The sequence below is a fragment of the Ascaphus truei genome, chromosome 3, assembly GCF_040206685.1.
Source record: "Ascaphus truei isolate aAscTru1 chromosome 3, aAscTru1.hap1, whole genome shotgun sequence".
In the NCBI taxonomy this organism is placed as follows: Eukaryota; Metazoa; Chordata; class Amphibia; order Anura; family Ascaphidae; genus Ascaphus; species Ascaphus truei.
The window spans coordinates 307110783-307123060 of NC_134485.1; the positions used below are offsets into that span (position 1 = coordinate 307110783).

Consider the following 12278-nt stretch of genomic DNA (forward strand, 5'->3'; position numbering starts at 1 on the left):
GTTTAAGCACAATACTGTTAGAGTCTCATACTTAGGATATTTCTCAAACATTAGGCCTGTATTATTAAAATAGTGTTTTCACAAGGAAGCATGAAGTGTATTAGTTTGTGTATACCAGTTTATATAGTACTATATATATATATATATATATATATATATATATATATATATATATATATACTCACACTCACACTCACACTCACACTCACACTCAGTGTGTGTGTGTGTGTATATATATTATTATACATTCTGAGATGTTATAGAAACGAACACACAACTGATTAAAGGACAAAATTACAATGGCCAAGCAAGGCAAAGGTAAGTAATAATTTACACATAATCCTGCTGTACACGTACAAGAAAGATGTTTGCACTTACTTAGGTGTTTTAATAATTGCATGTGACTAATATGCATATGCAATTCTTACATCAATTAACACACCCAAATGCAATGTTTTGCTGCAAAGTCAATGGCAGCTTCTCTAAACTTAGCAACTGGCTCCTGGTGGACCATTACTGAACAGACGATTACAACATAAATATTTATAACACAATTAATTATGAGTGTTAACATTTCCAAAACTTCACGTGTACAAGAACATAGTTGAAAGTTTGGAAACAACACAGTCTTCAGCATACATACAATAGTAATTAGATAATCTGAAGTCAACAAAACAAGGCCAAAGACATATTTTCTGAATTATAACATTTATTTTTTTTGTTCCTTTTGCGAGCGAGTAACAGGCCTGCTTGTTGTCTCTTGAATTTTCCTTTTTCTTTTGCCACCAACTTTAGGCACAACAGAGCCACTTTGAGTGGCCTCTGGCACTTCACGGGCAGGGCTTGTGGCCAGTGACTGTTCACCTACGGGGCTTGTGGCCAGTGACTCACCTACAGGGCTTGTGGCCAGTGACTCACCTACAGGGCTTTTGGGCAGTGATTCACCTACAGGGCTTTTGGGCAGCGATTCACCTACAGGGCTTTTGGGCAGCGATTCACCTACAGGGCTTTTGGGCAGCGACTCACCTACAGGGCTTTTGGGCAGCGATTCACCTACAGGGCTTTTGGGCAGCGACTCACCTACAGGGCTTTTGGGTAGTGACTGTTCACGGACAGGGCTTGTGCCCAGTGACACATGTGAGCAAGTTGGTAGACACTGCACAAGTGATGGTTGGTCTGTTTCATGTGTGTCTTGTTTTGTTTTTGTCGCCTCCTTTGTAGGTGTCTGCTGCTGAATTTGTACAGATGGCAGCGGTAGGATGTCATCAGGAACCTGCACAGCAATGTCTGCTACTTGACCGGTAACATTTGGGCCTGGTGAATGAATATCAGATGAATGTGGTGAAAACTGACCTGCATGAACAGATCCTGGCTGGGAGGTGTTGAATTGTGGTACATTAGTCATTCTCCAGTAATTAGCTTGTGTTTGCTGAACAACTAATGCTTCGAATGAGGTGTTGATTTTTTGCAACTGTTTAGGCACTTCAATGAAGACTCTGTGGAGATGTGCCAATTGTGATACTGTTTCTTCCTGCAGTCCAATCATCCTTTCCAGCACTGTCATCATGTCTGAATGGCGACGATTTTCTGCGTCCACTATTTTTCCCTCTGAAGCTACAATTGCATCGTATGTGGAAGTTGATGGACGATTTGGCGGTACAACAGTTTCTATTGGCACCTCTTCATGGTCACATGATTGTATTTCAGTCTCTTCTGTGGCGTCATCCTCATCATACTCATCATCCTCATCACCATGATGTTCTAAAAAGAAATGTACACATTATTAAATGGCATGTTAATGTATGCTGTGTTACTATGTAATTGTACTGTGTCCTAAGTAACACCTAACATGTTAGCATACGTTTTATAACCTCATTAAAAACTACCTTGACTTACGAATAATGTTTGGACTCAGTATGAAATATGAATGAATGAAAAGTTGCTCTAAACTCAGAAGTCCTACATGATAATTAACATCACTAACACAATACATGTTGCCTTACACTTAATTTTCACTGACACTAAGTAATCCTATTTAAAGAAGATGTGCAAAACAAATAATGCACATGACAACATAACATATAGAAGAGCACATATTATATGGCCAGCAAATGATACACTCACCTTCTAGTAGTGTTGAGCTGGCTGACCCAGGTGAAGACACTTGTTCCATCTCAGGTGACACATGTCCTCCAGGGGCAACTATATATAACAATAACATAAGTTTTACATTTACATGTGTAAATATTGAACAAACACTTATTGTATGTTCTGTATTTATGATTAACTAACAACATCAGTTCCTTAACCGAAAATGTGTGTGAAAGTGAACATAAATAGCTGTAATAACACTGTACATGCCTGTGTACTTAGAATTTTTGAGTTCCCTAACATACAACATACTATGTTTCTGCAGTAATGCGTGAGGATAAATAGATTAAATGAGTACATAAAAATCATATGTTGTGTAGTGATATCAGTATCATAATGTACATAACTATCATGAGATGACCATTCACAATGGTTATCATGAAGGTGGTCATATTGCAAAAAGTGTTGTTTTTGGTAGAGGATATGTGTGGTACATTAATCGAAGATGTGGCACACCTGAATGTGGCTGTGACTCAACAAGACAACACATGCAGTGTGTGATAATGTGTCTTTCATAGTAGTTCAACTATAGATATGAGTGAACTAATGTGTGACGTACGCTTTGATAAGTAATGAGTTGTTGGGGCATTTAGTAGCTAGAGTTAAGCTTTCAAATGAGTGTGATTAACTTCAGTTGTGCTATTCAGGTTGTAAGAAAGGTATTCCCTTCCCCAAAAAGCCTAATCAGCCACACCTTTCAATGACTTGAAACAGGTGCAAATGGTGTGAACTAAGTTGACCGTGAAATGAGGCTGTAATTAGTGTGTGTGCTGAACCCCACCCCCTCTGTTGAAGTGTATGCTGTGATGAGATATTAATTGCAGCTGCTTTAACACAATGGTAGATGAGCTAAGTAGTCATCTGCAGTGTTTAAGTTATGAAAACAATGACATAACATATGATACGTGTGCCTCATTATGCTGTCTGTATATGACATAAAGCAAAAATGGACCTTTTCATAAGCAACTATAGATGTGTTAGTGCCAGTGATGTTTGTAGGCCGTTACATGCAATTTCTTTGATGCATGCTTAAAATAGGCAGTAATGTCATGTTTGTCGGAGTAAAATCAATAAAATACACAATAATATGATACATATTTCTGTTCTGTACCTGTAGCTACTAATAATTTCTCATGAACATGTGTTACACATGTGTACTACCCTGTTGTTCCCCATCTTCGCCCACCATCAATTGCTTCCACTGCAGCTATGCATTTTGGGAATTCACATGTAAATGAGCATGCAATGGCACGTGCTATATTAGTTACTGCTTTTAGTAGGACTACTACATATATGTCTATTTTGAGATATATATATACAGAATCAGACATATACATATATAGATGCAGGTATGCTTATATTGTGAAGACAGTATAAAAAGCAGTGTAACTATGCAAAATAACTGTAAGCAACGACACGCCTAGTACAGTAATATTTATCACCTGCTGGAAATTGTGACGGATAAATTCCAATGTCACGGTCACCAGCCAAGCCTTCCACGACGACGGTAAGTAATTTTGGCCGAAGCAGCTCCTCCAATGGAGTCAATATGAGACGTTGTGGTGTGGGCCCACCTCCAGTGCCAGTAGCATGCACGCGTTGGTCTTGTATTTTCTTTTTCAATTTGGACCTAATATCATCAAATCTTTTCCGACAATGATACTTGTCCCTGACACTATTCCCACAGGCATTGACACCAATGACTATTGTGTCCCACATTTCTTTTTTGCTTGCTGCACTTGTCCGCCCTTGAAAAACATATAAAAGATATGAGGTAAATTAATAATAATATAAGCACCAGTTTCCTACACTGCTAGCTGTTCCAAGAGATAGCAAACATGCTGTTTTATGTGTAATATGTGCAGCACATGAGCATTCACTACTAAACCTATACATGTAAGCAAGGTTGCATTCATATTGTATGCAGTTCTGGCAAATTGACCGCCTGTGTTTATTTGTCCTTGTAAGGCATGATAAAAAGCTGTGTTTCCACACTAATGAACATAGAAAGATATTGTGTACCCATATTTGCATATGAACAAAACTCAGATGACCTAGGATCACATGTATTTGAATAATAAATGTAAAGTTACACTTACCTACTAAATGTCCATAGAGACTGTCATAGTGCTCCAGAATGCCAGTGACAAGAGCCCTATTTTCCTGGTCATTGAAGCGAGGATTACGTGGCTTCTCCACACGTTTTTTCCGAGCAGGTTTAGGGTCAGAGCTTGGCTGGTGCTGACTGGACTCTCCTTCTTCCAATGGAAGAGCCTCCAAAAGCTGGCCACCAGCAAGCACGCCACCACCAGACACCCCATCAGCAACTGCGCCACCAGCAGCACTCCCAGCACCAGCACTCCCACTCCTAGCACCAGCACTCACACTCCTAGCACCAGCACTCACACTCCTAGCACCAGCACTCACACTCCTAGCACCAGCACTCCCACTCCCAGCAACAGCACTCCCACTCCCAGCAACAGCACTCCCACTCCCAGCAACAGCACTCCCACTCCCAGCAACAGCACTCCCACTCCCAGCAACAGCACTCACACTCCCAGCAACAGCACTCCCACTCCCAGCAACAGCACTCCCACTCCCAGCAACACCACTCGGTGCACCAGCAACATCACTCCCCTGAACAGTACGTTCACTCCGACGCGTACTCCCACGAGTAGCACTCCCACTCCCACCAGCATCACTCTTCCCACGCTTTGCGGGCATACTTCCAGCACTCACAAAAAACAGACAAGAAATGTACAGGCAATCACACGACCCACTTCCACATATAAAACAAGACAAAGATGTAAACAAAACAACAAAGGACAAAGCTCACCCAATACACAACAAGTCTCTCAGTCAATATGCAAATCTTCAATCGTCCAGCTCTGTGCGTCTCTCTCTCTCTCTCACTCCCAACAACACAGAGAATGATTAGCAGTACACGTTGCCTTTAAATATGGCGCGCAATCAAAAACATGCTTGTTTCGCCTGATTCAGCAAGATTTGTGATTGTGCAACCTAACAGCACCCCGCCACGCACGCCGATACACCTGTGTGTGATCGGCTCATCATCGTGAGAGTGGGCGGATTTGTTTTCTGGTTGATTTTGAATGTATTCGGCACTTACTGCATACGGAGAGGGAAAAACGCCAATAACATGACTAATCGATAAGCTTGCCGATTTCACATAATCGTCGCTTACTGCATGAGGCCCTTAATGTGGACATGGGTTTTCTCACACCCTACCAAAATTGTCTGTAATTATCCTGCTTGCCTCAACTCTTATCCACACTTTCTCTCCCTCCCCCCGCCCCCCCAGCATCCCTTCCCCTCCCCACCTTTCTTTGACACTGTCTCCTGGCTTCAAACACTTAACACCCTACCTTATCTACAGTAAATATCTGTTTTTTTTTCTCTCTCTATACACTGTTTTAGCCATTGATTCCTGTGTAAATCAGTATTGCTTGACCTGAAGAAGAGAGGAGAACATAAATTGTTAGTCCAATAAAAAAGGTATCACCTAATACTGAAGAACTCATTTATTCTGCACTATCGCAACTGGACTAATACGGCTATTTTCTGCTTTATATATATATATATATATATATTTATATACAGCTAAACCCCGTTATAACGCGGTGCTCGGGGTCCACCCCGAGTCCACCGCATTAGTAACGGGGTCGCGCTAATTTAAAAAAAAAATGGCCGCCACGCTCCTGATCGGGAGTGAGGAGGGAAGGAAGTTAAATAAATAAATAAATAATTTTTTTTTTTAAATGGCGGCGATTCATCCGTCCTCCCTCTCAGCCCCCTGGTTTTGCATGTGTCTGTGTCCTCCCAGCGTGTGTGTGTGTGCGTGCGTGTGTGAGAGAGAGAGAGACAGAGTGTGAGTGTGTGTGTGTGTGTGTGTGTGTGTGTGTGTGTGTGTGTGTGTGTGTGTGTGTGTGTGTGTGTGTGTGTGTGTGTGTGTGTGTGTGTGTGTGTGTGTGATGGTGAGAAGGGGTGGGCAGGGTGAGGAGACACTAATCTACCGGAGTCACTCACCTAAAAGTTGCAATATAGCAATGCTAACAGTGCATCTCTCAGGCTTTAATGCAGGGTCCCCTACCTGTTCGTCATCACCGCTACGCCCAGCATCAGAGCCGCTGTGCGGGGTCAGGGAGGGTGTGACAGATACCAGCACCTCGCACAGCCTGCGGGACTTGGGTTAGCTGCAGCTCCGGTCACTGAGTCCTGGTGAGCGGCGGGAAGGAGGGAGAGGGGTGGGGAGGAGAGGCTGGGAGAGGGTCCCGGAGCGCGAGGCTCCCCCTCCCCGGTTGGGTCCACCACGCCCGGCTCTGACTCACCTCCGCCCACCCTGCACTGCAAATCACCCGGGCAGGAGGAGTTGCCATAGAGACAAAGGGGGGTAAAGGATGCAAGCCACGCCCACTTACCTCCTCCTATGTGGCACGAATGACTGCAGAACAAGCATCCCACATCCGGGCACTCTTACTGCCTGGCCTCATTCAGTCGCCCCGCCCACAGCCCTCTTCTTGTCAATCAAGCCGTCCGCTCTCCGCCCCCTGCGGGTGATGTCATTATTCCAACCTCCACCGGGCTGGTGGGCTGCTGACATGTGAAAAACGGGCTGGTGGGCTGCTGACATGTGAAAAACGGGCTGGTGGGCTGCTGACATGTGAAAAACGGGCTGGTGGGCTGCTGACATGTGAGAGGGGGGGGCTGCTGACATGTGAGAGGGGGGGGGGCTGCTGACATGTGAGAGGGGGGGGGCTGCTGACATGTGAGGGGGGGGGTGGGCTGCTGACATGTGAGGGGGGGGGGTGGGCTGCTGACATGTGAGGGGGGGGGGGGCTGCTGACATGTGAGGGGGGGTGGGCTGCTGACATGTGAGTGTATTGTGAGAGCTGTGTTCAGTAAGTGTGAGCAATGAGCAGTGTCTGTGCAGTGTGTATCAGTGTGTGTCAGTGTGTGTCAGTGTGAGCAGTGTGTGTCAGTGTGAGCAGTGTGTGTGCAGTGTGTGTCAGTGTGAGCAGTGTGTGTCAGTGTGAGCAATGAGCAGTGTGTCAGTGTGTGCAGTGTGAGCAATGAGCAGTGTCTGTGCAGTGTGTGTCAGTGTGAGCAGTGTGTGTGCAGTGTGTGTCAGTGTGAGCAGTGTGCAGTGTGTGTCAGTGTGAGCAATGAGCAGTGTGTCAGTGTGCGCAGTGTGAGCAATGAGCAGTGTCTGTGCAGTGTGAGCAGTGTGTGTCAGTGTGAGCAGTGTGCAGTGTGTGTCAGTGTGAGCAATGAGCAGTGTGTCAGTGTGTGCAGTGTGAGCAATGAGCAGTGTCTGTGCAGTGTGTGTCAGTGTGAGCAGTATGTGTGCAGTGTGTGTCAGTGTGAGCAGTGTGCAGTGTGTGTGCAGTGTGCAGTGTGTGTGCAGTGTGTCAGTGTGTGCAGTGTGAGCAATGAGCAGTGTGTGTGCAGTGTGTGTGCAGTGTCAGTGTGTGCAGTGTGCAGTGTGTGTGCAGTGTGTGTGCAGTGTGTCAGTGTGTGCAGTGTGAGCAATGAGCAGTGTGTGTGCAGTGTGCAGTGTGTGTGCAGTGTGTGTGCAGTGTGTCAGTGTGTGCAGTGTGAGCAATGAGCAGTGTGTGTGCAGTGTGCAGTGTGTGTGCAGTGTGGCAGTGTGAGCAATGAGCAGTGTGTGTGCAGTGAGTGTGTGCAGTGTGTGCAGTGTGCAAAAAAAAAAAATTTTAATTTTTTTTTTTTTTTTTAAACGGGAGCCACGGGAAAACCACGTTATAACCGAATCGCGGTATAACGAGGCGCGTTATAACGGGGTTTAGCTGTATATATATATATATATATATATATATATATATATATATATATATATATATATCTTTATTGTTTCACATTTAACACCTGTTTTATATAGTAATTGATAGCTGATTCTTTTGTTCTATCTATTGTCCATCACTTCTACCAGCTGCCATTTCTATATTAAGTGTATTCACTTGTTTATTTAATCGCCAAAGATTTATAGTGGTTTATGTTATTTAACCACTTTTCACTTATTATTATGGTGAAATCATGTAGTGATAGACTTGTTAGGAGAAATGCTATAGCAGGTCATTTGAATACTGTTAATACTGAAAATGTTTTTCCGGTTGACAATGTCATACAAATGAAAATTATATATATATTTTACATTTAAGAGATTGGTAATATATGAGATGAGACACTAGTGGGACAATGTCTATCTGCAAAAATATTTTGATGACAAATTGGTCCCAAGGGGATTGAGAATCCTGATACTTTTCCAACTAGTGAGAGTTTCTCACAAGACTGGAACAATGTGTTATCCAACTGTTCTAATTCTCTCATGAAATTACTTATCTCGTACTGAAAAAGTAAGTTAAAAGAGATTGATATTGAAATAGAGACCATACAGGTTGCTTTAAAGGAATTTAAATATATTGAAGGTTTTACTCAATTTGATAAGGATATTAATGGCAAGATTGTTGAGTTGGAAACAGACATGGATAATAAGAAGAACCAGAAAATGGAGAGGGATAAGGAAGATTATTCAAAAAATAGAGTGAATTATTGGCACACCCATAGACCAAACCCCCTAGAACACCTTTAAATCCCCCCATAAAAAGGCTAATTTTTCATGAAAAAATGGGGTCAAACCGAAAAAAATGGAAACCATTCAAAGTAGACTATAGTAATGGATGATAATGCCACCAAGCCTGTACTAATAAATTGTCAGGATTGCCTAGACCTCCTGCCTAGCCATAGCTTCCTTGTCCACTGGGTGTGCTGCTGCCTTCTGTTGGCTCTGGGTTCCTCTGTCTGTCTGTCTTCTTGTTGCTCCTGTCTCTGTCCTTATAGCTTGCTTCCTGTCTGTTGGTTTTGCCTTTGCTTCAAGTCAGACTCCCATGCACATGCTTGTCTTTGATCCTGATCTGTTTATGTACCTGTACCTGTATTATAGTCTGTTCACAGTAAAGGTCCTTGCTAGTAATCTGGCTTGTCCCTGGTTATTCCTGCTCCCCGGTCTCAGTCCCTGCTCCCTGTTCTCAGTCCCTGTCCTGCCCCGCCTGTCCTGTACCAGTCTCCTCGTTGCCGACCTCTGCTTGTTACCTGACTTCGCTACCTGCCGCCTGCCTCGGACCCCTGCTTGTTACCTGACTTCACTACCTGCCGCCTGCCTCGGACCCCTGCTTGTTTCCTGACTGCGCTGTCTGCCGCTTGCCTCGGACCCTCTGATTGTGACCCCTACTACGCTCGTGCTGTTCCGGCCACGAGATCCTACCCGCCACAGGAGTCTCCCGTGACAGAAAGCAAAGGCCACTTCTGGATCTCGCTGGAATAGATTCTTCTTCTGCCTGCACCATTTCCTGCCTGCTGCAGCAGACCACATCCGCATGGTTGAAGTTAAGTACTTTCGTTTCTTTTTTGGAAATCCAAGTTGGGATTTTGAAAGGTTTTTTTGTTGTTGCTGCTAAGTGTTCTATGGAAACAAAAAAAGAACAGCGCAAAAAAACCATTGTGTAGTATAATAAAATAATTATTTAGTGTAAAGGTGAGTATTGCACGTACATCAACAAAAAGGGTTAATAGCAAGACATGTTAGGGACATGTTACCACTCGGCAGGCACAGCAGGATACAGACACCGGTTCCTGGATATCCACCCTCAGAATGCTGGTATCCGGTTTCAGAGTAGACAGCTCAGCGTTGGGGAACCTTCCCGCGCTGTCACGGAGTCCTCAGCAGCTGCTTCTCAAGGGATGATCTCCACGCTTCTTCCGGGTTGATCCACGCCGGCATGTGACGTCATCCAGCAGCGTCTCTTGGCCGGTCGCGTCTTTAGTGCATCACTGCTTTCCAATAGACAGTAGAGCTGCGCACCGAGTCCCGGACAAGTCCCGCAGCAGAAATAAAAGTTCAAGCTTTAAACCGCAATGGGGATATGAATAAAGAGTAAAGGAACGCGCCCTCTTCCTACGCATTTCGTACTTCCGTACTTCGTCAGGGTAAGATGGAGGAGGTTCCGAGGGCGGTTCTTATATGCTCAGCATTGCTGGTATTGGCCGGGCTAATTACATTCAACTCCCCCCACCTGAAGAGACACTTAATCGTCCCATGGAGGCGCTCGGTCAACAAAGATATTCTAATAGATTAACATACATGGGATAAAACACTTATAATAATGATAAACTTTAATGACATATAATAATGCGGACAGACTCTAAAAATAAAGAGACAAAAGTTAATCACACCATAAAATCACACTTAAAACGATGTATAGTGCTAGCTCCCAATTAAAAATATAAGTATAATGAACTTAAGATTTAAATATGACTTCTAGCAAGTAAATAAAGCCTCATAAGAAAATCTATATGATAATGAAATGGTCGAGGAATAGATCTTGGGGGATGGATTTTAGTTATATTCATACAGAGAGAGAGGGTACCATATTAATACTTAAAACATTCGTGGTTAAATATAAAAATTCATAATTGATTAAATATAAAGGAATTTTTAAAAAATTGATTAAAATCACTGGTGTTAGCTAAAATAGAGACCATACGTCAATCTCCTCATTAAGACCTAGTGGAGACAGAGTCTGGAGTTTATATATCCACAGACTTTCTTGTTTAGATAATTTTTTATCTCTGTCTCCACCGCGTCTTCCTGATTGTACAGTCTGGATACCTATATATGTCAGGAATGAAGGGTCGCAGTCATGTTTAATTTTAAAATGTCTAGACACGCTGTGCTGTTCTAGTCCTAGTCTAATATTTCTGGCGTGTTCTAGAATCCTGACTCTTAAAAATCTTTTGGTTCGCCCTACATATTGGTATCCACAAGGACACTGTAATAGATAAACCACATATGTGGTTTTGCAGGAAATGCAGTCTTTCACTGTAAACGTTTCTTTGGTTGTATTGGATATGAAGGTTTTACGATTGGAACTTAGCATTTTGCAGGCTTTGCATTTACCGCAGCAATAGTTGCCGTTTGGTTTGCTCGGCATCCATGGTAACTCCAGTGATATATTTACTGGAGAGCCAATATCGCTAGGCGCTAGATAATGCTTGAGCGTCTTCGCCCGACGGTAAATGAAGCTTGGATTTTTTTGGAGGGAGGGGCCCAGTACAGGGTCATTACAGAGAATGTTCCAGTTTTTATTAATTATTTTCTGCACACTAGTGCTAACTGAGCTAAACTCTGTAATGAATGGAATTTTGATTATATCATCTACTTCATCGTTTTTTGTTCTTTTTTTCTGAATCAGTAGCGAGTCCCTATCCATTCTGTCCACTTTTTCGAGTGAACTGAGCAAAAGAGCCTTATCATACCCACGTTCCAAAAATTTCTCAAATAGGGAAACCGATTGAACTTCAAAGTCAGCTTGGAGACTGCAGTTGCGTTTAATACGCATAAACTGACTTTGGGGTATGTTGTCAATCCAGGATCTTTTGTGGTTACTGGAAGACAAAAGGAAGCTGTTACTATCCACTTTTTTTTAAATAGGTTGATCTCACTTTATGCCAGAAATTGGTTCTAAGCAAAGGGTTAAAATTTTCACAATCAAGTGGCCCTAATGGTTTTCAATTATTCTCAGATCTGCACAAGTTCACTAGAAACTTGACATTGAAGAGGCATTTCCTTAAAAAAGAGACAGGAAATGATACAAGTAATTCAATCATTAATTCAGATCCCATTGATACAGACCCATCTTTGACACTTTGTCAGCATAGTGATTTCAAACCACCCTCAAGGTTTTATCCGGCTCAAAGTAAAGGGAGTTTTATAGATTCATTTTTTAATATAGTCAATAATGAATTTATTTCACTGGTAAATAATTTTAAACCCTCTGACATACCTCATAACCTTAGTTACCAAGAACATCTAGCACTAAAAGAACTACAGGATAGGAAAGATTTAATCATAAGGCAGGCAGATAAAGGTGGAGGAGTAGTCATCCAAAACCGTGAAAGCTATGAAAAGGAGGCCATGCACATTCTGAATGACCCTGGCAACTATAGTAAATTAAGTCAGGATCCGACTAATAAGTTTGTTTCTGAGCTACAGGGCCTGCTTGATGAGGCTGTTGCATCCACAGTATTAT

General features: G+C 42.9%; 1 protein-coding gene across 1 annotated transcript; it reads right to left on the reverse strand.

The window, feature by feature from the left end:
* Positions 1 to 972: 972 nt before the first annotated feature.
* LOC142490733 (uncharacterized) lies at positions 973 to 11184 on the reverse strand. The gene is made up of 6 exons (XM_075593151.1): positions 11147 to 11184; positions 10331 to 10391; positions 8478 to 8538; positions 2125 to 2202; positions 1027 to 1761; positions 973 to 980 (listed from the first exon to the last, which is right to left on the reverse strand). The coding sequence occupies exons 1-6, from the start codon at positions 11182 to 11184 to the stop codon at positions 973 to 975; spliced, it is 981 nt and encodes a 326-aa protein (XP_075449266.1).
* Between the last annotated feature and the right edge of the window lie 1094 nt (positions 11185 to 12278).